Consider the following 27,837-nt stretch of genomic DNA (forward strand, 5'->3'; position numbering starts at 1 on the left):
CTGGGTTCTATTCCTCAGCACCACATAAGCAAAAAGAAAAAAGCCGGAAGTGGCATTGTGGCTCAAGTAGTAGAGCGCTAGCCTTGAGCTGAAGAGCTGAGGGACAGCGCCCAGGCCCAGAGTTCAGGCCCCACGACTGGATCCCCCCCCCAAAAAAAATTTCAAAGACTTCCCCTGTCTGGGTTGGCTTCAGACTATGATCTTCAGATCTCAGCTTCATGAATAGTTAGGATTATAGGTGTGAGCTATCAGCACCAGGCTTAAAAAAATCTGTTGATCTGTATATTGCCAAGGTGCCCTTTAGAAGGACTGTCAGTTTATAATGCTATTAGCAATGTCTAAGAGTACCTTATCACTCTCCCATTATACCTTTCTTTATTAGCTGGTTGGACCTCTGGTTTTCCTGGCAGAGTATGTGTCTCTATTGACTCTAATGTAGTCTTGTAGTCTCCACTTGCTCCTGTTTTCTGACCCTGGCTACTCAGGCTTTTCTGCTTGCTGCTCTTCTTGCCTCTGTTGCTACTTCTATGTCTGCCGTCATCTCTACTACTGCTGTTACAGTCTGTTTCTGCCTCACTGCTACTACCTCTTCTGCCTCAGCATGTTACAGTTTAAGTTATTCTTCTTACCACAGAAATCATAACTAAGCAAGAAAATATCATTCAGGAGAAGTCTTTTATTGGGTCTGGGCCTAATGTTCTAACACCAAATGACAGCACAGGAGCGTATGTCCTCACTGACGTAAAAAGTGAGCTGAGCTGGTGTTGGTGGCTTTTGCCTGTAATCTAGTTGTTCCGGAGGCTGAGATTTGAGAATCCCAGTTTGAAGCCATCCCTGGCAGGAAAAGAGTCTTAGCTCCAGTTAACGACAAAAAGCCACAATTAGAGCCGTGGCTCTAGTGGTAGAGCATTAGCCTTGAGCAAAAGAGCTCAGGGACAGTGCCCAGGACCCAAGTTAAAGCCCCAGCACTAGCGCGTGTGCGCGCGCGCTCGCACACACACACACACACACACGTGAACTGAGCAATCTGTATTCAGTAAGATGTGTGCGGCTGGAATGAGACAAGCAATGAAGGGTTGTGTTTGTATCAGTCACAGCATAGCTTTCAGTTCCACCAATCACTGGCTTCTTTACTAGGGTGGTGCACATCTGAGCATCTTGAGCAAGAGTAGTTACAGTCATCTGAGATTCACTGAGGCAAGTTTTGCCTAGGGTGCTGTCTTCCAAGGCCACTGCAGGTTGTTCGGGATGGTTGTGACTTGAATAAGGACTTCATGACTGTAGTAGCCTCAGTTGTAGTGGTCCTTGCAACTAGAGTGTTCTCATAGTGATATAATGTCTTACAATATCTGGGCTCAATGAGAGCAGCCCAGCCATTTACCTGAAATAGGGTTGTTTTGCTGACATTTTACAGCTCCACATGCCAGGCATTAATGACCTGTCTATTGATGTCATTCAAAAGCCTGAACCACTCTGGCAGTTTCACTCAATCACAGAAATTACAACAAAGATTAAAACAAAATTCAACATTAACATTGTCAGCAGTCTTTAACAGTGCTCTGAGGGGAGAGCTGGACCCCTTGGATCTACCCTACCTCCTTGGCTTCACGGAATAAAATTCCAGTTCAGAGGTCACTATATGTTTCAGGTTTCTTTCTCAGCCTCTGATGCCACTTAAATTTTCTTACAGCTGAACTCAGGATGGGAAGGACATATTCTCCACCAATTCTTTCACGAGCATTAGGTCTTCCAGTTGGTAAGCTAGATGATCAGAATTGTCAGTTCAGTCTTTGTTTATGTCTGTGTTCAGGTAGCGCCGTTTCACTATTAGAAAAGGCAGAGCTTTCCTCCAACTCACTGTGTTATGTTCATCAGATTCCTGAATTTCTCAATTTTCCTTTTTCACCTTCTGTTATCACATCTGGAAATAACTTTTATTAATGTTGCCATAGGTATGGTCAACTAGAACAACCTTGATTGTCTAGCTGGATAGAATTTTCTAGATTTTGTTAACTCGTTGCCTACTTTAAAAGAGAGAGGTCTATAATGTGAGGTGATGCAAATGGCATCTTTGGCAAATAAGTTATAGAAGTGAACAAGATAGTTTTCAATAACTACCTCGACGATTGTGACTTGTTTTCCAGTTCTACTGAGCTCTAATTAATCTTATTAATCTTAATATGATTTATATCTTAGGTTTAAGAAGTCAATATCCTTATGAGATCCAGAATGATTGAAGCCTTGTTCATTTCCATAACTTATTTTTCAATCCTTCTTGATGAACTGGCACTATTTTATTGTATAAAATATGGCCTTTTCCGCATTTTCTCATCCTTTTCACAGCAGTTTCATATGAAAGGCAAGTGGAGCTCTGGGAGCCAGTTTCAGCAGTTGGCCCTTGGAGAGCTTTCAGGATACTGCTCTTTCCTGTCAGTTTGAAAAGGCTTCTGATAGAGGCAGCAAGCTGTTTGCATTAGCTACCAAGGCCACCATCATTTTCTTATAGTTGTTGATCTTAGTGTTTGCTGCTTTTGTAGTTTATACTATATTTTGTAGCTTTGAAAATAGGTGTGATCGGGAATGCAAGGGGCTCTAAAGCCTTGTACAGCTGGTTTGTCCATTTTCACAGTGTCTCAGTGGTATTTTTGGCTAAGGCCAGGAAGCTTTTGCTACTTAGAAATTGTAGTGCATCCCCTGGAAATAATTGAGGCCCTTAGTCTTTGTACATTAGTCAATAAAAGCTGTTTTCTTCAGTATAGACCTTTTATCTAGGGTGTGTATGTGTGTGTGTGTGTGTGTGTGTGTGTGTGTGTGTGTGTGTGTGTGTCCTTGTCCTTGCGTACACACGTGTGTGATAGACCCTCAGGCTGTCTGTCCTGGAACTCTGGATTAAGTTCAAAATGTAATATAGAATATTCTCTCTACAACATATGAGACCATGTTTTCCAGAGATATTTTATCAGCCTTTAGAGACCTTTCTTTCCTAACTTTATTTTCTGAGAAGTATTTTTATTTTTGTTTTTTTATTTTTTATTTTTGTCGGTCATGAGGCTTGAACTCTGGGCTTGGGCGCTGTCCCTCAGCTCTTCAGCTCAAGGCGAGCGCTCTACCACTTGAGCTACAGTGCCACTTCCAGATTTCTAGTGGTTTATTGGAGATAGGAGTCTCATGGTCTTTCCTGCCCGGGCTGGCTTTGAACCTCGATTCTCAGATCTCAGCCTCCTGAGTAGCTAGGATTACAGGCTTGAGCCACCGGTGCCCGGCTAGAGAAGTATTTTTAAAGCTTTAGGAAATTTCATGTAGATTACCAATCCTCCAAAGGCTTTAAGTAGGACATCTTTTCAGAAATAATGTTAGGGGAATGAACCCCAAGATAAGTATTCAAATGTTTTTTTTTCCTTTCATGCAATTGTTTCTATCATATTTATAAGATGATTTCTATGTTGCTTTGTATGTCCCTTCCCCACAGTATAACCCATACTTATACTGTTTTTTGATGTTGGTATAATTTGTGGAGGGGAAGGGAAAAAAAAAAACAAATCGTTTAACTAGGGATACAGGTGGACCCATTGCAACAATGAGATGTACAAGTCCTTAGGTCGAAGAACTTAACAACTTTGGTGGGAGGGTTGGGGGAAGACGGGGTGGGGGAAAGGGAGGAGTATGGGAAGGGATGGGAAGGGGAATAAAAAGGAGGCAACAATGCTTGATAAGAAATGTACTCATTATCTTGCCCATGTAATTGTAACTCCTCTGTTCAGTATTCTCACAATAAAAAAAAATTACTAATCCATACTTCTTAGGATAATACAAATTGAGAAACATCTTTTAACTTGTGGAAGTAGCAGACTTTGAATGAATTAAAGGGTAATGGTAAAGATCAGATTAGTTTTCAGGAGATGTTACTTTTTGGAAGTATAAGACAGTATCATTCAAAGTAGACAGTCTAATTTGGTGATCTTTGAGTTTAATTAGCAGGTCAGCTGTCCTTAGGTACAGTCTTGCATTTGTCAGCTGCCAATCTTGGCACAAGGACATTTTCAGCCTTTAAGATCCTTGGAAAACTATGAAAAGTATTAGTCAGCATTAAACTTTACAGGTGAGAAGAATTTGTCTCTTTTGTTGCGGTATCTTTTTTAAAAATAGGTGTTCTAGAATCTCAAATGAGAGGTGGTTGGGGGGGACGGAAGGGATGATAGGGGAAAAACAAAGGAGGGGGTAACAATGCTTGATAGGAAATGCACGAATTACCTTAATCATGTAACTGCAACCCCTCTGTACAGTATCTTTACACTCCCCCCACCTCTCTCTATATATACATAAATGAGAGGTGGTTCTCTGAGTTGAAATGTTCTTTCATTTCTTTTTCTGTTAGTGAGGCTGGTTCTGTGGCTTGAACTCAGGGCCTAGGTGCTGTACTTGAGGTTTTTTGCTTAAGGCTAGTATTCTACTGAGCCACAGTTCCACTTGCTTCTTTTTAGTGGTTAATTGGAGATAAGAGTCTCATGAACTTTCCTGTGTAGGTTGGCTTCAAAATATGATCCTCAAATCTCAATCTCCTGAGTAGCAAAGATTACAAGTGTGAGCCTGCTGGTGCCCAGCAATCTTTTAGTTTGTAATGGTAATTAATGTAGATAATAACTGAGAAATTAGTGAAACACTGGCAAAAGAAACTAGTTTGAGTGTGTGTGTGTGTGTGTGTGTGTGTGTGTGTGTGTGTGTGTGTGTGTGTGTGTGTGTGTGTGTGTGTGTGTGTGTGTGTGTGTGTGTGTGTGTGTGTGTGTGTGAAGAACTGGGGCTTGAACTCAAGGTCTTGAGCTCTTGTTTGGTGTTTTTTGCTCATGGCTAGTGCTCTACCACTTGAGCCACACCTTCATTCTGGCATTTTTGCTTGTCAGTTGGAGATAGAATCTCCTAGGTTTTTCTTTCTTTCTTTCTTTCTTCAGAATCTCAATTCTTAAGATCTCAGCCTTCTGAGTAGCTAGGAGTATAGCTGTAAGCCACCGACAAACATCTAGCTAGTTTAAACATTTTAACTGCTCTCTGTATATGACAATTATAATTCAAGAATTACAATTAATTTTTTTAACAAAAGCTCATAAAGAAATTCTGCTTGGCTGGGTGCTGGTGGCTCATGCCTGTAATCCTAGCTACTCAGGAGGCTGAGATCTGAGGATCGTGGTTCAAAGCCAGCCCGGGCAGGAAAGTCCATGAAACTCTTATCTCCAGTAAGCCACCAGAAAACTGGAAGTGGCGCTGTAGCTCGAAGTGGTAGAATGCTAGCCTTGAGCTGAAGAGCTGAGGGACAGTGCTCAGGCCCAGAGTTCAAGCCCCATGACTGACAAAAAAAAAAAAAAAAAAAAGAAAAAATAAGAAAAGCTGCTTTTTTTTATGAAAAAGATTCAGAAATCTTTTAGATTGTTTATATTTTATTCCAAATGAATAGGACTAGTAGGTCCTATTCATTGTTTCCACCCTTAAGACTTTTGTAGACATTTGGTTGGAATAGGCCTCTAGAATTACATTGTCCAGCTTCTAGCCACCTGGGTTTTTTTTAAAAAAAATTAATTATTTAAAAATTTTTATTGTCAAGGTTATGTGCAGAGGGGTTACAGTTACATCCATAAGGTAGTGAGTACATTTCTTGTGGACCTTGTTAGCCTCATTTTTCTCCCACTTTTGCTCCCCCTGAAACTCTCCCCAAGTTGTACAGTTGATTTCTACCATATTGTGCTGTAAGTATCGCTGTTGCATTGGTTCACCCTTTGTCTATTGTCTCATCATTTTGTTGTTCCCCTTCTCTTCTCTAATTTAGATAAATGTATATACAATACCCAGGGTGCCAAAAGTAAATACAGTGATAACAGGAATAAACCATAGGGGAAAAAAAACACAGAAGAAAAATCACATAGTACATTAAAAACAACGGCAAAGAAAAACCTCTTGTTTCCATGTCTTGGAGTTTATTTTGCTTAGCATCATCTTTTATGGTTATATGTATGTAGCTATTGAGCCATAATGCTCATCTGCTGGGACTATCCTAGTCATATACCAATTATTACAAATGAGGGAAACCATGGGATCTATGTTTCTTTAGATCTTCTTTACTTCACTTAATATGATTTTTTCCATGTCTTTCCATTTCCTTACAACTGGGACAATGTCATTCTTTCTGATGGGAGCATAGAATTCCATTTATGTGTGTGTATATACATATATACACATCATATACACATGTATACCGCATTTTCTTGATCCATTCATCTACTGGTTGGGGGGCATTTGGGTTGGTTCCATATCTTAACTATGGTAACACCCAGGCCCTGAGTTCAAGCTCCACCACCGACATGTGAGGTTTTAAAGCACTTGACATGTAGCAAGTTTGAATTGAGAGATGTTCTGTAAATTGAAACTATATACTGGGTTTTGAAGATTTAGTAAACCCTTCCTAAAAAGAATGAAAAAGGATGGAAGTGGCACTGTAGCTCAAGTGGTAGAGGACTTGCCTTGAGCTGAAGAGCCCAGGGACAATGCTCAAGCCCAGAGTTCAAGCCCCACGACCGACAAAAATAAAACGAATGAGAAAGGAATTCATAGATAATACTTTTTCTTAATTGGGCTCTTCCTGTGTTGTACAGGCTGGCCTCAAACTCTTAGGTCCCAGCAATCCTGCTTTCACCGCCCCAGAAGAAGCTGGACTATAGGTGTACACCACTGTGCATAGCTAGATAGTTACTAAGTATCAATTATACATAAAAAAACAATATTTTGGATTTGCTGGGTAAAGTAAAATACTTTAATGACTTTGATTTTTTTCTCTTTTACTTTTTTGATGTGGCTACTATTGGCTCATAATATATTTCCATTGGATAGTGCTGTTCTAAGGTGAATGAGAAAACTGCAATTGGTAAATGCTGTATTCCAGCCTCTAACATCACTATTAGACAAGAGTCTAGTAACTTTCAGAAGGTAGGTAACACTTAATTTGAGTATGAGAGCATTTGGATATCTTTGTAACAGGAGCTTTAAAAACAAGAAGTCTTATTAGAAAATCTTTGGGGACTATAGCCTACCTTGCTGGGGCAATATGCTACAGCTGTTTTCAAAGCTTTTTTCAGCAAAGTTCCTCACATACAAAACTTGCTACTAAAAGATAAAACAAAAAATTGGAAGGTTTAATTTTCCTCTGAATTAAATCCACCTTTTTATGTACGTATTTATTTATATTTTGTGTATGTAAATTCATTTGAGTTTTTATTGTACTCACATATACCATGACAATTGTAATTTCATTGTTGGCCCGAATCCATTGGGATCTGGCACTTCTTTCTCATAGAATATAATAAAATATAATAAACTCTTGCCCTGTTCTGGCTCAGTGTTGGTATCTTTACCCTGAAGTTTGCTAGGTATAGTTCACGGTACACAGCTGTGAATCTTTACTTATGGAATTCCAGAAGTTTTATATAAAAATCATTGAAAACTTAGCTAACCAAATATTTGTAGAATTTTAGGTATCCCATATAATTGGATAGTCATTTGGAATTAGAGGCAGTATTTCAAAGAGGTTAAGAGCACAGTCTGTGGAGTGAGTCTGAGCCTAATCTTTACCTCACTAGCAGTGTCACTATGTATTGTGTAACAAGTCTTTATCTCAAGAAAAAAGTTAATACATGAGTTCCTCTGTTGTGCTACCACATAATGACTATATTAACCTGACTAGTGGCTCCCATTTGAATAGAGTATGTACAGAACATTTTTGGTTTTGTTTTTGTTTTTTTCTTTTTATTTTTTATTGTGAAAATACTGTACAGACAGGTTACAATTACATGAGCAAGATAATGAGTACATTTCTTATCAAGCATTGTAGTCTCCTCCTTTGTTTCCCCTTCCCATCCCTTCCCATTCTCCCCCTCCCCCACCTACCCAATCCTCCCCGCTCCCCTCCCCCACCAAAGTTGTAAAGTTCGTTTTCAACATAACAACTTGTACATTAACAGAACATTTTTGTTAGCACAAAAACTTTTACTGAACAAGCCAGGCACTGATGGCTCATGCCTATAATCCTAGCTACTCAGGAGGCTGAGATCTGAGGATGGTGGTTCAAAGCCAGTAGGGGCAGGATAGGCGGTGAGACTCTTATCTCCAATAAACCACTCAGAAAGCCGGAAGTGGCTCTGTGGCTCTAGTGGTAGAGTGCTTGCCTTGAGCTGAAGAGCTGAGGGACAGCACCCAGGTCCAGAGTTCAAGCTCCATGATCGGCCAAAAAACAAACAACAACAAAAAATGAACTTTTACTGAACAGCACTAGAGTATGACCAAAGTAAATAATAAAATATTAATAAAGTCTTGGATATTGGCTATAAAAATGGATTATTTACTGTGGTTCCAAACATATATAAGGTTGAAATGAGTGTTACTATCCTAGATGCATGTTTATTACCTAGTTTCATATTTGTAAGGTGTATTTTAAAATTTTTGTAAATAAATAAAATATTTTTGAATGTCAGTGTCTCCTTCCCTTATTCTTCATATTCTGATGTTACATGAGAAGTTTCCATTTGTTTTTGTAGTATATAAGAATTTGGCTCTATTTCCTTGCCATGGCCTTATGGCCTAAAAAGCATTATTGTATGAAATCATATTGATCATCTTCAGCCCGAAATTATGATGATATTGTATACTGGCAATAAGACAGTTTAAGACAGTACAAGTATATAAACCTTTTGTAATTATAGGCCTTTGGAAATTTTGAGTAATAAGGATCTTTACATTGTTCCTATTCGTTATATAATTTATGCTTACATAAAGTTCTTAAGATTTATGATTTTCTTTTATTAAAAGAGAATATTTTAATCCTAGGAAGCTCTACAAAGGATCATTTCAACTCTGGCAAATAAAAATGATGAAATTCAAAACTTTATTGATACACTAAATCACACACTAAAAGGAGTTCAGGTATGCATTTTTATTAGAATTGTGTACATATATGTCATGCAGCATTGGTGAGTCAAATATCAAGTATAAATATAGTCCATCACCTTTATATTATGAGTTATGGACGTAAGGGCAAGGTTTTTCTGTGGGAAAATCAAGTGGTAAGAGGCCAAGAAAACTCTGGATATGCAGTGCTAAAGAATATTAGTGCTTGCTTTTTGTCCTGTTCTATTTGATGTTTTTCTTTACTAGTTCTAATTAAGAAACAATTGTATTTTTCATATTATTTGGAAGTAAAACACTTACTTTTCACTGTATAGTGGGAGAAAAATATAAGTAATGAGAGGCCTATTTGAAAAAGAGGATGATAATAAAACAAAAATTAAAATATAGCCAGGCACTAGTGGCTCACACATGTAATCCTAGCTACTCAGGAGACTAAGATCTGAGGATAGTGGTTCAAAGCCATCCTGGGTTAGAAAGTCTGTGAGATTTGTATCTCTAGTTAACCACCAAAAACTGAAAGCTGTGAATCAAAGTGATAGAGTGCTAGCCTTGAGCAAAAGAGCTCAGGGACAGCAACCAGCCCCATGACCCCCCCCCCCACACACACACACAAAGGCTCAATTAGGAGGGACAGGAGAGCTATCCCATATTTGGGATATATTCCCATACTACTAGTAGTCAACTGTTGTTATACAAGGGAACTCAAAAGACAGCATAGTGACTCTTAGGAACACAGACCTCACCAAGTCTGAAACAGGAAGAAATAGAAAATCTAAATGTATTAGTAATGAAATGAAACTAGTAATGAATGAAATTAGTAAGAAATTGAACTGGGTCAGTTATAAAAATCCAAAAAGTCCAGAACTTGATTTCTTCATCCCTGAATTCTATAAGATATTTAAGGGAGAACTAATATGAATCAGACCTTTCAAAATTTTTCAAAAAAAAAAAAATGGAAAAGGGGGAGGCCTTCCAACCTCATTTTACAAAGCCAGTATCACAATGATGCCAAAGCCAGGCAAGTATTCTTCAAGTAGAGCAAACTATGGCTTACCCCCTTGATGAATATAGACGTAAAAAATCCCCAACTCCTTATGATTAGGCTGTCCTCCCTCCCTCCAGTCCCTCCCTCCCGTCCTTCTTCTCTCCTTCTCTGTCTCTCTGTCTCCATCTCTCTGTCTCTGTCTCTGTCTCTGTCTTTCTCTCTCACGCTCTCTCTCTCTCTCTCTCTCTCTCTCTCTCTCTCTCTCTCTCTCTCTCTCCTGCTAGGCCTTGCACTCTTCCTTAGTTTATTTTCTCACTCTAGGCTGGTAGTTTACCACTTGAGCCATGTCTCCACGTCTGGCATTTTGCTGCTTAACTGGAGTTAAATTCTATTTATTTTATATAAGTGCAGTATTGTGGAGAACCTGAAAGATTTTAAAAGTGATCCCTCTATGTCCAGAATGTTCTTCAGAGTTGCTGAATTAAAATCTGGGCGGTAATATTAAAATAGTTTGTCACTAATCTCTTCCTTCTCCTCTTCCTCTTGTTCTTCTTCCTCCTTTTTAATTTTTTTTATTTTTTGGTGATACTGAAATTTAAACTCAAGTACTCCAAAGCCTTTATTATAGGCACTCGCTCACTTGAGCCATGGATAGAGTCCCATGCTTTTTGCTTGAGCTTGCTTTGGCTTACAGTCCTACTTCTGTCTCCCATATACTGAAATTACAGGTCATATCATTTTACCCAGCTTGTTTGATAAAATAAATTCTAAATAACTTTACTTACCTTCAAACCATGATTCTCCTAATCTGCCTCATGAGGAGTGGAGATTACAGATACATAACTATCGTGCGTGGCCTATATTAGTAATTCTGATGCATTCAAAAGTTGCATTCAGACTATTTAAAAATTATGGCTTAGGGTTTGCCTTAGAGCCTGGCATGCTGAATGATGTTGGGAAGTTTAAAACAACCTTTTAACCAGACAACAGTGGCTCATATCTGTAATCCTAGCTACTCAGGAGGCTGAGATCTACAGTTCAAAGCCAGCCTGGGCAGGAAAGTCTATGAGACTCTTAGCCAATAAACTACTCAGAAAAGGCTGGAAGTAGCTTTGTGTCTCAAGTAGTAGAGCACTAGTCTTGAGCATAAAGAGGCTTAGGCACAGCCTTCAGGCCCTGAGTTCAAGCTCTAGGACTAGAAAAAATAATAAATATTAAAACAAGTTTTGCCTTGTCTTGTGGAATAGTTTTGTAAGGTAGAAGAAATATAGGATATTCTATAAATGGACAGCTTTACTCAGCTGAAATAGTACTATATTATTAGCCAGCTTCTTGCATTTAACTTTTTAAAAAATCCGTAAGTCAACATACCTAAGGAAGGAATCCAACGATGTAAGAACAAATAATGTTCTGCTTATCAAAACAAGTATCAGGAAGTAAAAACATGTTTTAGAGGGTAGGAAAGGGCATATGAATGAAGGGAGGAGGAAGGATGAATAAATGAAGTCATTATATTCAATATGCATTATATAAAAAAAAATAAAATCTGTAACTTGAGGATTGGGATGGGAGGGGGAAAATTGGGAGGAACAATGGAAGGAGTGACATTGACCAGAAAGCATTGTATTTATAACCTGCCTTACAGAGTTTAACTCCTTTGTACAACTACTTAACAATAATTATTATAACAAACCTTAAGTCAAAATATTAGAGTTTTGATATTTTTAATGTTAGGGTTCAGTAGTTTAAAATATAAATGTTATTCCCTTTAAGTCTGCTTTTTAGTTTTTAAAGTTTTGATTGCTCTTTAGTAAAATCTCTTATTTTTCTTTTTAAAACAGGAAAATTCTTCTAACATACTTTCAGAGTTAGATGAAGAATTTGATAGTTTGTATTCTATATTGGATGAAGTAAAAGAAAGTATGATTAACAGTATCAAGCAGGAACAAGCTCGTAAATCACATGAGTTACAGGTGAGATCATACAACTATTTAAATAAGCATTCTTACTCAGTTTAATGCTTGGTTTATTGAAGGAAAAAGTTTTATTGAAAGAAAACTATACTTGTATCTAGTAGATTAGTAGTTTTTAACTTTGTTTTGGTCATTATACTGGGTATGAATTGTTATGGTTAGATGTAGTAAGCTTGTTGAATATCTTGTGTACTTAATTTGGGTGACATTTCTATTCAGATTTGTTTCCCCATCTTTTAATTTGGGCACTTATTTTGTTGTTGTTATTGAGTCATAGTTGTTTAATACATCCTGATTATATTTTTATCTTACTTCAGTTTTAATATTGTAATCCTTAGTTTTGAACTCAGGATCATGCTAGACAAGTGCTTTGCCCTGAGCTACATGCCCAATTCTAAACAGAGCTACATTCACGATTATACATTCTAGCTATTAATCCTGTATCAGATATATGATTTGTAGATATTTTTTCCTCTGTAGGTTACCTTTTCACTCTTGGTTATTTCTTTTACTATGGAGAAGTTTTTAGGTTTGATGTAGTCCATGTGTTTTTTGTTTGTGTGTGTGTGTGTTGTTTGTTGTAGCTATATTCAAGAAACCACTGTAAAATACAATATTCTGAAGCTTTTCCTCTGTTTTCTTCTGAGTTCTTTGCACCTTCAGAGCTTTTATCTTCAGTTCATTGTCAGTTTGGTTCTACTTATTCTTATACATGTGGAGATTCAGTTTTTGTCATACTATTTGTTGGGCACACTGTCTTTCTCAATTGGGTGATGTTGACGTGTGTGTGTGTGTGTGTGTGTGTGTGTGTGTGTGTGTGTGTGTGTGTGTGTGTGTGTGTGTGTGTGTGTGTGTGTGTGTGTGTGTGTGTGAGTTTATTTATGGTTTCTCTTATTCTGTTCCACTGTACAGTGTTTCTGTCTTTATGCCAGAACCATACAGTTTTGATTACTTTACCTTACTTATTCTTATACATGTGGAGATTCAGTTTTTGTCATACTATTTGTTGGGCACACTGTCTTTCTCAATTGGGTGATGTTGACATGTGTGTGTGTGTGTGTGTGTGTGTGTGTGTGTGTGTGTGTGTGTGTGTGTGTGTGTGTGTGTGAGTTTATTTATGGTTTCTCTTATTCTGTTCCACTGTACAGTGTTTCTGTCTTTATGCCAGAACCACACAGTTTTGATTACTTTACCTTTGAGGCCTCCAACTTTGTTCGCATCCATGATTGCTTTGGCATGTTGGGATTCCTTGAAATTCTGTATCAACTTCATGCTTTTTTTATATTCTGCCTACAATATAACTGGAAGTTTGATAGCTATTTTGTTGAACTAGTAGATTGCTTTTGAAAGTATTTTAACAATATTAAGTCTTTGCATTTATTTGTATTGTCTTTAATTTTCCTGGCATTATGTATAGGCCTTTTACTACCTGGATTAAATTTAAAATATTTTATTCATTTTGTTGCTTGTTATAAATGAGATGCTTAACATTTTTTGTTTGCTTGCTTTTGGTGTATAAAATGCAATTGATTTTGGTCATAGGTATCTTTGAGAACCTGAAAACCATGGGATAATACCAATGTTTCTCTTTCTCCCCTACGAAAGCATTGTATATACCACTTTCAAGGATTAAGTACCCTAAAAGATGCCCATGCTTCCATTATTGAAGTTTGTAGTTTATATGGAAGTAGAGGTTATATTCCTTGGCATTCAAACATAATTACCTTAAGTTTCTATAAATTTCAAAAAAATTATCTTAAAAAAACAAGTAAATAACACTAGAGAAGAAAGAAACACTTGGCATCTTCTGAATCTTTAACCCATAGCTTATTTATGCAGGTTTTGGTTCTTCTGTCTTGGACACAGATTCTTCAGAGAAAGAGTTTGAAATGGTCTTTTTAACAGTCTGGTTGCTTAGTTTCTACCTTCCCCACACCCCCTTCACACTTTTCTGTCTACAGAGCAGCTTTCTATCCATTTACCACCAGTCAGCATTTATGTTACCCTAGCCTGTTAACATGCTAAATCTGCCACTACTGTGGGTGTGATTGATCTTTTCTTTTGCCTTTTTCCTCTACTTATCAAGTGACAAATCTCACTCATTTTATACATATATACACACACACACACATATATATACACACACACATGCACGCACACACACGTACACACATACACTATTCATTTTAATCTATTCCTAGTAACCATTTCTAAGGTGAATGATTTTGCAGTACTGCTTACCTCTAAACTTCGAATATCTCCTTGGGAGTCTGTTGATTGTTGGTACCTTCTTTCTGCTTAAATGTATATGCACAATGTATTTTTCTAGCATTGTTAGTAAAGAGAAGTAGAAACAGCCAATAGGCATAGTTTTTTGAATACTTGCAGTTGCTCGATAAGATAAACTGTTAGCAACATTCATCTTGAGATCAGGAACGTTGCTATTTAAATTTTAAAAATACCTCCTACTTGGCCAGGCATTGGTGTCTTTTGCTTGTAAATCCTAGCTACTCAGGAGACTGAGACATGAGGACTGTGGTTTGAAGCTAGCCTAGGTAGGAAAGTTTGAGACCCTGATCTCCAATTAACCTCCTCTTCCTCCCAAAAAAAGCCTGAAGTGGAGATGTGGCTCAAGTGGTAGAGCACTAGCCTTGAGTACAAAAGCTAGGATCTGAGTTCAAGCCCCAGGACCAGCACACATACACACACACACATACACACAGACGGACACACACACACACACACACACACACACACACACACACACACACACACACACACACACACACACACACACACACACACACACACACACACACACACACACACACACACTGCCTCCTACTTGTTTCATTCTTCTTGTATCTTACTATATTTCTTTTACTTGACTAGTTCTTGGGTCCTTTTCTCTGCCCTCCTTTGACTTCAAAATTCAATAACATTCGATAGCAAAGCTCTTACAATGATTGCTTTTAAAAAGTGTTATTAGCCAGGTGCCTGTGGTTCACGCCTGTAATCCTAGCTACTCAGGAGGCTGAGAGCTGAGGATCACAGTTCAAAGCCAGTCCAGGCAGGAAAGTCCGTGAGACTATTTTTTTGTCCTTCATGGGGCTTGAACTCAAGCTTGTGCACTGTCCCTGTGCTCTTCAGCTCAAGGCAGGCACTCTACTGCTTTAACTACAATGCCACTTCCCCCTTTTCTAGTGGTTTATTGGAGATAAGAGTCTCAAAATTCTACCATATAATTTATAATGAGTTTAGAAAAACAACTACAAAAAGGAATCATAGATTGGTTATTAATGACATTTCCTTCTTTAGCTGGAGATTATAGAGAATCCCTATTCTTCTTTTGGGTTTACAAAATTGTTCATAACCTTTTTTTTTCTTTGTTGCTGTTATTTTTAAGGTACTATGTGATTTTTTTGTTTGATTTGTATGTTCTTCCCCTATGGCATAATCCTGTTGTCACTGTATTTGATTCTGGTGCCCTGCATCTTGTACATACATTTTTCTAACTTTGGAAGGGGAAGAGAAATAACAATATGCTGAAACAAGGAAATAGGTTGACTCATTGTAACTATGAGTTGTACAAGACACTATGTTGAAAATGAACTTTACAACTTGGGGGGAAGGGAGGGAGGAGTTGGGGAAGTAGGGAGGGAAGGGATAGTAGGGGAAAAACAAAGGAGGAGATAACAATGCTGGATATAAATGTACTCATTATCTTACTCATATAACTGTAACCCCTATGTATAGTATCTTTACAATAAAAATATTTTAAAAATTATAACTTCTGAAGGATTGGTAAATTAGTGCTCTTTAAATTGCATTTTACTATATCTCACTTTGTCTTTTCTATCTCCATTTATTTCAAAACAAACATATAATTTTCTTCTTTTTCTTTTCTTTTCTTTTTTATTGTGAAAATACCATAGAGAGGGGTTACAATTACATGGGCAAGACAATAAGTACATTTCTTATCAAGCATTGTAGCCTCCTCCTTTGTTTCCCCTTCCCATCTCTTCCCATCTTCCCCTTACCCCCTTCCTCCTGCCCCCCCCCAAAGTTGTAAAGTTCGTTTTTTGACATAAGACTTGTACATCTCATTATTGCAATGGGTCCACCTGTATCCCTATTTAAGCAATTTGTTTTTTCCTTCCCCTCCACAAATTATACCAACATCAAATACAGTGAAAGCAGGGGTTATACCGTGGGGGAGGGACAAAAAGTATAATTTTCTTAGTTTAATATATTATTTTTCTCAAAAATTGACTTCCAAACTCACATTTTAATAATTCCTTGAGATGTATGTAAGTAGTATGTAGTCAAACCTTGTTTTTGTATTTTTTACCATAATACTACAATGATTTTGCTCCACCACATATAACCTGCCATTTCTGTTGGTGATTTCACTTAAATTCTTTCATAAAACTTGTCAATAACTGGGACACTAAAAGGTGATTTGTTAATTCTTGTATTGAACTTAGATTTGCTCAGAAGAGTAACAGTAGTTTATGACCTTTTGGTTAGATTACTAAGATAACTCTTGTACACACATTTTAACTCAGAGTGTGACTGAACTGTTTTTTCATTCCAAAGTAAAGTAGCAGAACACATCAGCATCTAGTATAATGAGCTATGGTTTATCTTTCATGGAGATCTAAGGGAAATATAAGTAGATTTGAATAAGGAGTGGATATTAATAAGTGCTCTGGAAAACAATCTTGTACTTAAGCTTGGAAATAGCTTAAATAGTTAATGCTATCACTAATAAACTTTTCACATGATCTACAAATGAGAGGAGGGAAGAGAGATGGAAGGAGAAAACTAAGAAAGATACTTAATACCTTTTTTGAATGTGCAGGCAGTGAAGGCAGAACATATCTCTGTAATGAATTCCATCCTTTATACATTTTCATAGCTTTGTAAGTCTAGATACTTGAATTTATTGTCCTTGTGCTAGGACATAAGGTTCCAGTCTAAAAAAATTAAAATTTAGGATTTATAGTAGAATGTATTCCTTGGGTAATGTGATAAATTGGATACTAGTACTAAGTGTTCCTGTACTTTTATTCACAAATTTCACCTTAATAGATAAATATCAATAAAAATTTAATCTTCATTACAGAAGTTGTGTCTGCACATAGATTATTTTGATATGTTAAATTGTATATAGTTTCTTAATTGGGAAGACTTCAGTTGGATATGGTTCAAGTTTTATATAACTGTTTTTCCTTTTTATTTTAAGTTGTGTATCTGTAGTATATCTGTGCATTTAAACTGTTTTGGATATACTATCATCCATAGCTCTCTGACAAATTTTTGTTCAGTTGTTGATAACACAGTCTGATAGAAATAATCTTCATTTTAATAATTAAGATTTTTTTCTCCCTAGAATCAGCTAATTCAGTGTAACAATGCCCTGGAGAACTCAGAAGAACTACTAGAATATGCAACAAGGTCATTAGATATAAAAGAACCAGAAGCATTTTCAAAGGTATGAAAGAAACCAATAAAAAACTACACTAATAACACAATTTTTTAAAAGAGGCTCATTTATTTAGTTTTGGATTTGTTTAGTCATTTCTAATGCTGCTAGCTGCTGATTTATTTTGAAGCAGACAACTGGAATAAATTATTTTAGGTCAATTTTTATTTAAAATTAAGCTCAGTGAACTTACTGTCTCTTTCAGCTATCTCCCTACTGGAAATTTGTTTTAAAGGTACTTACATACTTGAACTGAGTGACAGTTTTCTTATAAACTTTTTCATAAATGAGGAAAGAAGATGTTGCTATTAATATGTTTAGAAATGAGTTCCCTGTTTTTCCCTCGATGACATGTTTAGGAAAACACCATCACTTGATGCATATAAGCCCTGTGAATTAGTCGATTTTATTATGGGAGACAAATGTCTCATTGTTTAGCTTAAATATTTGAGGGTTTTATTAAAATATGAAAATGTAGGTCCTTGTTTAAGGGTATGTTTGACATAAAAATTAAATAGAATAAGAAGCTTGCTAATGTTTTAACTTAGATTTTAGTGTTGAAAGAACTGTCCATTCTAAATTCTAATTCTTATTTTAAGTAAGGTAGTTATCAAATAATTACCAATTTATCAAGTTGAAATTCAGGGATGTAAAAGTTTATGTTGATATCATTAGCAAACTATTAATATGTGGTTATCAAAATAAGATTTAACTTTGGTGTTTTTACTTTATGGGCTATGTAGTGAGTTGCATTCATGTTAGGAAAGTGGCTGTATGATCCATTTGTATTCAGTCAATATTTTGATTTTGTGATTTTTTTTTTTCTGTGAGCTTAAAGGTAGGAAAAAACTTCTTGAAAATGTAATATTTTGCTGGGCACTGGTGGCTTACATCTGTAATCCTAGCTACTCAGGAGGCTGAGATCTGAGGACTGTGGTTCAAAGCCAGTTGGGGCAGGAAAGTCCTTGAGACTCTTATCTCCAATAAACCACCAGAAAACTGGAAGTGGCGCTGTGGCTCAAGTGTAGAGTGCTAGCCTTGAGCTAAAGAGCTGAGGGACAGCCCCAGGCCCAGAGTTCAAGCCTCATGACCAACCAAAATAATAATAATAATAATAATAATAAATAAAATAATATTTTAGCCTAAGCCTTTGCATTTTAAATTTGAACTTTAAAAATCAATTTCTTCTTTTAACAAAATGAATAAAAATAAAAATAATTCCTAAATGTGGAAGTGAATTGTAAAGTTTCCCCTTGTACTTGGTAGGACTTATATAGTATTTTAGTAACATGAGATATGACCTGTCCTAGGGTACTTTGGCAATAACCTTAAATACCAAGCACATAGCCACAAAGCACACAAAAAGCAAAAATGTCACAGAGTTCATAGACAGTAGTTAATAGTCTGCATTCACAAGTTTCTCAGAAGCTGTTGACTATTAATCAGAACATGGTACTGCTAAATCTTTAGGGTTTTATTTTTCTTTTTTCCAGTTGTCAACGGATTTCCCTTGTAGAAGAGTAGGGCAGCTGTTAGTGGCAGGCATAATCATAACAGTGGAAATTAATAAATGACAGCCTGAGAGTCAGGAAGAAGGTTAGTAAGTGTAGACCTAAGTTTTATAAAATAATTAAAGTAAGCTGCATTGAAATGGATGCTGGTGCTTGGGCAAGCTATGATAAAAGTTTATTTCTTGCAGACATTTTCAGAGTTGTTCCCTTCCTTTCTGATATTACACATCCTCATTTTCCTTTGTTCTTTTTCAGCTTTCTTAATGAAAAATTGTTTTCCTTAAAATTTTTCTCAAAAGATTGTAAGGTCTTGATTAAATAAATAACATTGTGGTTAAATATATTTTCTTAATTTGTCACTTTGTTTTTTCTATCTTACTATTTTGGACTTGCCCTCTAACATTTTGTGGTGGTACTTACAGCTTAAACCACTGGAAATACGGTGCAAGGAATTGTCAGTCTTCCTTAGCCAGAGTATGCATTTATTGTTAAATTAAAATGTTTAGCTTATTTATTACATCTAAATAATATTCTAGATAGGATTTGGTTTCAACTTAGAAACCAACTTAACTTTCTTAGCTGTCTGATCTGCTGGCCTGCTTCAGATATGAAGTTGATGACAAAATAGAAGAGATGACTTTGAAGATTATTAGACTAAGAGTATATTGTTAGATATATTGAAAAAGAATTTCCCTAAGGTATATTATTTGTGAATATTCCATATTACATTTCTTAAGCTACAGTAATATAAGTAGTTGATGGGGAAACACCTTGGCTAAAACCTAGGCACCGAATCTTCTTATATTTCAAAAAAAGCATTTCTGGGTGGGAGATACTGGGGTGTGAACTAGTTTTTTTACCTTGCTGCTCTATCACTTGAGCCACACCTTCAGTTTTTTTTACATTAGTCATTTTTTGGATAGAGTCTTAGGCCAGACTGAATTATCCTATTATGTATTTGTGCCTAGTTACAAAGTAAGTGTATTCAGTACTGTATTTCAACATTTATTTCAAGTTATTTGGTATAGTTTTATGACAGTTAGTTTTAAATGCACATGCTTTTTTGGAAAAATAGTACTTTTTAGGAACAGATAAATCTATGTATAGAAAAATACAAAACTTGGAAGTGGCGCTGTGGCTCAAGCGGTAGAGCACTCGTCTTGAGCTGAAGAGCTGAGGGACAGCGCCCAGGCCCAGAGTTCAAGCCCCACGACCGATTAAAAAAAAAAAAAAAAGAAAAATACAAAACTTGTAATATATCAAATCCTCCAGTACATAAGTTGGGTTTTGCAAAGGCTGATATTTTTGCCTAAAGATATTTTTTCTTTTATTTTTTGTGAGGATTGTCATTTGAACTTGAAAGTCTCAGATGTAGATACTCTACTGCTGAGCCACTCTAGTTCTTTTCTTTGCTGGTTTGTTGTTGTTATGTGTGTGCCAGTCAGTGTGTGTGTGTGAGAGAGAGAGAGAGAAGAGAGAGAGAGAGAGAGAGAGAGAGAGAGAGAGTGTGTGTGTGTGTGTGTGTGTGTGTGAGTTTTCAAGCCTGAAACTTGAACTCAAGGCCTAGTTGCTGTCCCTGAGCTATTTTGCTCAAGAATAGCTCTCTACAGCTAGCACTACAGCCCTATTTCTGGCTTTTTGGTGGTTTCAAGACCTTATCTGTGTGAGCTGGACAGCCCTGATCCAAAGATCTCAACCTTCTAAGTAACTAGGATTACAGAAGTAAGCCACCGGCTACTGTCTGTGTTGTCTATAGGGTCATAGTTCCTGCCTAACTTCACACCTAGGCTGTGATCCATTGATGTCAGGCTTTCTATCACAGCTAGGATAACATATCTAAGCCATTATACCCTGCTCTCTGTTGAGCAGAAATGTCACAAATCTTTGTCTGGGCTAGTCTTGAACTGCCCCTTACTTCAATCTCAGCCTCCCAGATAGCTAGCTATTTCAGCCCAGCTGAAAGTAGCATTTTGAGACTGCCTCCTTTTCTGTTCTTTATTTCTTTAAAAAGAGAAAAATGGCAATACCTAGGAGAAATTATTTACAACAAGGTGGTTGTTTGTATCTTCAAAGTGCTTGATAAAATTACAGAAGGAAATAGATTTTACACTTATTTGTTATAGAATAAAAGCAAGAAAGACTGAGTAAAGTTCTGGTTTAACTTTAATTGCAATTATGAAGAATTACTTGGTATTACTCCATGTACTTTTATTACAATTCTGCTTAAGGAACTTTAGTCTCAGGTAATAGGTTCCTATAATTGATAAATTGAAGGATCTTAACTCTAAAGGATCTTAACTCATGCCTGTAATGACAACTAGTTGGGAGGCAGAAACTGGAACAGTCTTGATTTGAGGTCAGCCTGGGCCAAACATTTGTGACACCCTCATCTCAACAAACAACCTGGGTACAGTGGTCTTTGCTTGTAATTCCACATAGGTAGGAGGATCTTGTGGGAAAAAAAAAAAAAGATCTTTTGAAGAAACAAACATGAAACACTAAAGCACAAAAGTCTAGGGCATGGCTTAAGTGCTAGAGTACCTGCTTGGTAAAAGTTCTGAGTTCAAACCTCAGTACTATCAGCCAATAAAATAAAGCAACAAAGATAGAAAGAGGGAATAAGTCATAGAGGGATAGAGAAAGAGGATGAGATAGGTAAGGAGGAAGAAAGGCAGAGGGAGAGGGTCATCTCTATAAATACAGGTGGAAGTGTTGGCAAACAGGATTTCAGTAGAATAACTAAGTAGTTACCTTGAGGCTTCTGAGGCTTTCCAGTGACATGCAGAATCGAAACTAAACAGAAATGGTAAACCTTTACTGAGGCGTCTTGCAAGCTCACCACGAGAAATTACAGAGTAGTGGTAAGTCCTGGGGTCCTCAGTTAGTGTTTATTACAGGATGATGTTTAAATTATAAAAGTATCACTCCAAGATTGATTAAGATATAAAATGTAATCATTGGTAGCTTTCTGCTTTAGGAGAAAAAAATTATAGGAAAAAATTACTTTCCATTGTAAGATGCATCTTGAAATAAGGAAATACATTGAGAATTTGAGACTCTCCTATCTTATTTTAACTTTATATATATATATATATATACACACACACACACACACACACACACACACATATAGTAAAGGTAGTGTACAGAGGGGTTACAGTTAATATGAGTAAGGTAATGAGTACATTTCCTATCCAGCAGTTACCCCCTCCTTTGTTTTTCTCCTACCATCCAATCCCCTCCCCACCTCCCCCTCCCCCTCCCCCAAGTTGTAAAGTTCATTTTCAAGGTAATATTGTACATCTTATTGTTACAATGAGTCAACCTGTATCCTTGTTATTTTGTTATTTCAAGTTTTGAATTTATATTATATGTATACAATAACACTTGAACTTGACAGAAAGAGGAGCTACAGAATTTTCACTTTTATCAACAGGTATTCTATATAAATACAAGGGACAACAAGTTTTTTTCTAGATTATCTGGCTTTTTGTCTATTGCTTTTCTGGCTTTTCACAAACAGCCATAGTATATGAAATGATACCATGAAAGATTTGTGTGAATGGATGTGTACACACACACACACACACACACACACACACACACACACACACACACACACACACACACACACACACACACACACACACACACACACACACACACACACACACACACACACACACACACACACACACACACACACACACACACACACACACGGCACTTTCCTAGATAGAGTTGAATCCTGGTCAGTTTACAGAACAGTAATGTTCTTGATAAGTAACATTCCTTTAACCAAGTTCAAAACCAGTGAGGAAATAAGATAAAATAGTTCAATTGATCAGAGGTCAAATATTAAGATAATTTTGGAGCATATACATTATATCAGAGACACACTTCTTTTTCTACATTTTTATTAGCATCAATTAGTTGTACAAGAGAGTTTCATTTTGATATGTCTATACATGCATACAATGTACTTGGATCAAATTCACTCTCTCTGTTCCTCTCCAGTCCTCCCCAGTTATGTTTAACAGGTAGTAGCTCTCTCAGTAAAACTAACAGCACAGAGGTTAAAAAAGTGTTCTCTCTGGGTAAGCAGATTGCCAGAAAAAGTAAAAGAGCCTGTGCTACTCATTTTTAGTTTCTCTCTTTAAACTCATGATATATCATACCATATAACAAGGAGAAATGATACCTCTTTCTTAAAGAAATATTAGGTGCAGAGAAGAGTCCCCTCTTTCCTTCTGTGAACACCTATATTAAAATCTTTGTTTTTAATTGTAGTTATCTTAAGTATAACCTTAAAAATCAATATGATTGTCTAACTTGGCATTCTTTTTTTTTTTTTTTTGTCGGTTGTGGGGCTTGAACTCTGGGCCTGGGCGCTGTCCCTCAGCTCTTCAGCTCAAGGCAAGCGCTCTACCACTTGAGCTACAGCGCCACTTCCTAACTTGGCATTCTTAACACTGATGTTAAACTAGTTTCATGATTTGAGGTACATACAGATGCTTCTGAATCAGGTTAAATGGGGAATTTTTAGAAATGTTAAGGACCAAATCCCTTAGTTAAAGAAAGAAATGGTTACACAAGGTCACAGAGTTGATTAGCAAAAATGCTGGAGCTGTGTAATATACTAATATCTTAAATCTCAGTTCTTTTATTTTTGTTTAGACTAGTACTGAGACCAAAATATTGTAGGGAGGGGATAAAAGTGACCCCTAGCAAGTAGAAACTGTTAGAACTGAAGAAAGAGGGCTGGGAATATGGCTTAGTGGTAGAGCGCTTGCCTTGCATGCCTGAGGCCCTGGGTTCGATTCCTTAGCACCACATAAGCAAAAAGAAAAAAGCTGGAAGTGGCACTGTGGCTCAAGTGGTAGAATGCTAGCCTTGAGCTGAAGAGCTCAGGCCCAGAGTTCAGGCCCCGCGACCGGACCCAAAAAAAAAAAAAGAACTGAAGAAAGAAACAGATGTATTGATACATATATAATTCAATTAAATTTAATAATTATTAAGTGTTGCCGGGCGCTGGTGGCTCATGCCTGTAATCCTAGCTACTCAGGAGGCTGAGATCTGAGGATCGCGGTTCAAAGCCAGCCTGGGCAGGAAAGACTGTGAGACTCCTATCTCCAATAAACCACCAGAAAACCGGAAGTGGCGCTGTAGCTCAAGTGGTAGAGCATTCACCTTGAGCTGAAGAGCTGAGGGACAGCGCCCAGGCCCAGAGTTCAAGCCCCACGACTGACAAAAAATAATAATAATAATAACTATTAAGTATTGCCATTACCAAACATGTTAGCCCTCAAAATAGAGTGTGAGTATTCCATGAAACAGTCATGTTCTGTAGCAACACTGTTGTGCTTGTTAATATGGGAGAAAAGTTCAGTGGATATATTATATGCAAATGCGAAGGGGCAAATGTGTTTTTTTTTCTGTGACTACAACATCAAGTAAAAGCTATGTCCCCTTTCTAAATTTCTTCACATATAAACCAAGGAGAGAAAAGATGCATGTACAATAGGTTTAAGTGGACAGATTGTGAAATCACCTGAGGGAAAGACCTCATTTGAACAAATATTTTCCTGGTCTATCATGTCCATTTCTGCATTACAATTTCATTCTTTGGTGTAAAAGATTATGGCACTGCAGCCTAAGTATATATGCTAGTAGGTAAGTTCCCAAAATACAGGGCCCTTGCTCAGTGAAGGCACGTAAAGAAATTTGGAACAACCATTATAAAGTAGTTAAAGAGATGTCTGAAGAAAAACTAGAGAACATTTGACGTGTACATGAAAATTATCAGAATACATGAAAATGTATGTCCCATGGAAGAAATTGCCCATTTTATTTGAAGGATACCAGACTGAAAGTAGAGGTGTTTTGATAATCGTAAGGTAAGAAAAAAATGTCCATAATCACCTAGAATTAGTTTGAAGTGTTACATGTTCCTCCTTTTAAGGTAATTTACATAGGATCTTGTTTTTCTACTATAAAATTCTAACATCACACTATGCAAGCTTATATGAACCATACAAATTTCCTGAAATTTATATTTTTATGAATACAAACTAATCAATTTTAGGGTTTATATCCTAACTTCTTGCATGTCACTGTCATTGAAACTTGCATGGAAAGCACTAACTACCTTCTTTCTCTTCTCCCTGATTTGCACCAAGGCTGCCAGACAGATCAAGGATAGGTATGGTATAAACCTATATTTTTATTTAAGTGTCGATATTGAAGTCAGAAATGAAATTCAGAAAGTTTTTTTTATAGAACACATAATTGCCAAATTAAAAAATGTCCTCTGTATATTTTCTGAAAATAATCAGGAATACTTATGAAAACATGTTCTTAAAGAACATAGCTGTGGACAATTTGTACTTCCAAAAGAATTTCATTTCTGGTATAATAATGTAGTTAGTTTTAGTTTTAGAATAGTTCTTAATTAGTTATGCTAATGGAAAGGGAACTATTTTAGATAATTTAAAAACATGTTCTTAGATTGCATTCTTTTGTGTCCTTAAATTTAAATGTGGTTTTTATTTTTTGAGAAATCACAGTATTTTAGACTGTCTCCAAGACTTAAAGCTCTCCTAGTCACTGCTCTTCTGTTTAACATCTTTGTATTCTCATTCTGTCTGGTTCCTGGTGCCATCTCTTTCTATTTCTAATGCCACCACTATCGATTTCACTTGGTGGAAAAAGAAAATTAGTAGATTTTAACTTTGAAGGTGTTTGTCATGAGTGCAGTGAGGAGTGAAAAAGGAATTCAGCACTTGCTAGAGTGAATTCATAGGTCAGAGCCTTAAAGGAGTATCCAGCCATAGTTGCATTACATATGGCAGGAGGAACAATTTGATCTGCCTGACCATTACTGAGAACTGTTGATAGTGAGATTATAACTTATAATTTAAAGTTTGTTTTTTTTTAATTTGACGAGCATAGGTTTTTCTAAAGGGCACAGCTCTTCAAACACTCCTATGAATTCTAGGCTATCTTTGATTAGAAAATTGTTGGGAATAGTCAGTATGGATGTGTGACCAATGTCTGTTAATTTTGGCAGAAAATTTTGATTCTTTCATTGTTTTTTATTTGATGAAAGACAAAGATTTGCATACTAGGTAGAGCATTCTTATCACAAATATTAATTTCTACATTTAGTATACACTTAGTATTAGGCAGGGGTTAAACATGTGGATCGTTCTTCTAAGTTTCCTTGTTTTTTTTTTCTTTTTTTAAGAGATAAATTCTCAAAATATTGGCTATCCTGGTCTTGAACTCCTGGATTCAAGCATTCCTCCTTTCTCAGTTCTTAATAGCTAGACAACAAGTGCAAACTTTTCTGCCCACTGTGATCATTAGAATTTGAAGGTGAAGCATATTGTTAAAACAGTATTTTGATGAGGTAGATTTGGGTTATGCCTGCTAAAAGTTTCTGGGAGCAGTCTACCACTCTTGAGATTAATCTTCTGATTAGCTACTATTCTTTTACCATTGTTCCTGATTTTTTGGTTTAGAAATCAGTTCCTAACCAGGTTTGGAGATAACCTTGTTAAAGACTTTGCAAAGTCTTACTTTCATTTCAAGATTCTGTATGGGTCTGTGCTTCTCAGATTACTGTCCAACTCTAGACCTCATTGTTCAGTTTGTTTCACAGAATTCAATTTTAATACCAGCTTTCATGACTATTCACTGAAACCTGACTTTTTTGCCTCTTCTTCTAAGCTGTCCTCTTAACTTGATTCCATTAGCATCCAGATTATCTCAGGAGTCAAACTTCCTTAAAGTCTATGCTTTTCATTTTTTCAAAGTTTTTTTTTTTTTTTTTGTCTCTCCTCCACCTGCCAAATATTTGCTGCCTGTCAGAGGAGTTTTTTCTAGGTCTTAAAGTTTTAAACTTGATTTTTAGCTTTATGATACCCAGGTTTCTCAGGTGTAGTTTCTCTTCTCCTCAGAAGTAAGTTTGTAAAATCCCCATCATTTCTTTTTCCAGTATCAAAAATAATTTAAGAATATAGTTATAATAACTTTTTACTAAGAAAGGATTATTCTCTTAAATCAAGACATGGATTTTAGGCCAGGCGCCGGTGTCTCATGCCTGTAATCTTAGTTACTGAGAAGGCTGAGATCTGAGGATTGCGGTTTAAAGCCAGCCTGGGCAGGAAAGTCCGTGAGACTCTTATCTCCAATAAACCACTAGAAAACCGGAAGTTGCACTGTGGCTTAAGTAGTAGAGCACTCACCTTGAGTTGAAGAGCGCAGGGACAGCGCCCAAGCCCAGAGTTCAAGCCCCACGACCGACAAAAAAAAAAAAAAAGACATGGATTTTAAAGGAGAGTGTATAACATTGAGCAGATAATCAAATACAAAAAATGAATATATATATATAAATATATGAAAACTTACCATTTTCTGTGATAGAATATAGGCAGAAAAATAACAGGAATGAGAGATTAGATTGGCTGGACACCAGTAGTAATCCTAGCTACTCAGAAGGCTGAGATCTGAGGATTCCAGTACAAAGCCAGCCTAAGAAGACAACTCTGAGAAACTTTTTTTTGGGGGGGTCCGGTCATGGGGCCTGAACTCTGGACCTGGGAACTGTCCCTCAGCTCTTCAGCTCAAGGCTAGCACTCTACCACTTGAGCCACAGTGCCACCTCCGGCTTTTTTCTTTTTGCTTATGTGGTGCCAAGGAATTGAACCCAGGGCCTCATTCATGCAAGGCAAGTGCTCTACCACTGAGCCACCTTCCCAGCCCCAAATCTGAGAAACTCTTATCTCCACTTAATGACCAAAAATAACAGAAGTGGAGGTGTGGGTCAAGTGGTAGAGCCTTGAGTTGGGAGAAAAGCCTAATAAGCAAGAATGAAAATTAGTTCAAGCCCCAATATAGCACCACAAAAAAGGAAATGAGAAGATATTATTATAC

The 27,837-nt window shown here is 36.7% G+C and overlaps 1 protein-coding gene across 5 annotated transcripts in view; it reads left to right on the forward strand.

The window, feature by feature from the left end:
• The window catches only part of Fsd1l (fibronectin type III and SPRY domain containing 1 like), a 75,440-nt gene that overhangs the window by 5,394 nt on the left and 42,209 nt on the right, over positions 1-27,837 (forward strand). For 3 of the 5 annotated variants that reach the window (XM_070011101.1, XM_070011102.1, XM_070011103.1), the window contains exons 2-6: positions 6,874-6,969; positions 8,863-8,958; positions 11,770-11,901; positions 17,297-17,398; positions 25,080-25,102. In XM_070011101.1, coding sequence (XP_069867202.1) covers positions 6,874-6,969; positions 8,863-8,958; positions 11,770-11,901; positions 17,297-17,398; positions 25,080-25,102 — 449 coding nt within the window. The remainder of the gene's footprint in view (positions 1-6,873; positions 6,970-8,862; positions 8,959-11,769; positions 11,902-17,296; positions 17,399-25,079; positions 25,103-27,837) is intronic. The other 2 variants (XM_070011107.1, XM_070011104.1) reach the window with 1 other exon arrangement.

This window comes from Dipodomys merriami, unplaced genomic scaffold, assembly GCF_024711535.1.
Source record: "Dipodomys merriami isolate MVZ:Mamm:240054 unplaced genomic scaffold, mDipMer1.0.p SCAF_11, whole genome shotgun sequence".
Lineage (NCBI taxonomy): Eukaryota > Metazoa > Chordata > Mammalia > Rodentia > Heteromyidae > Dipodomys > Dipodomys merriami.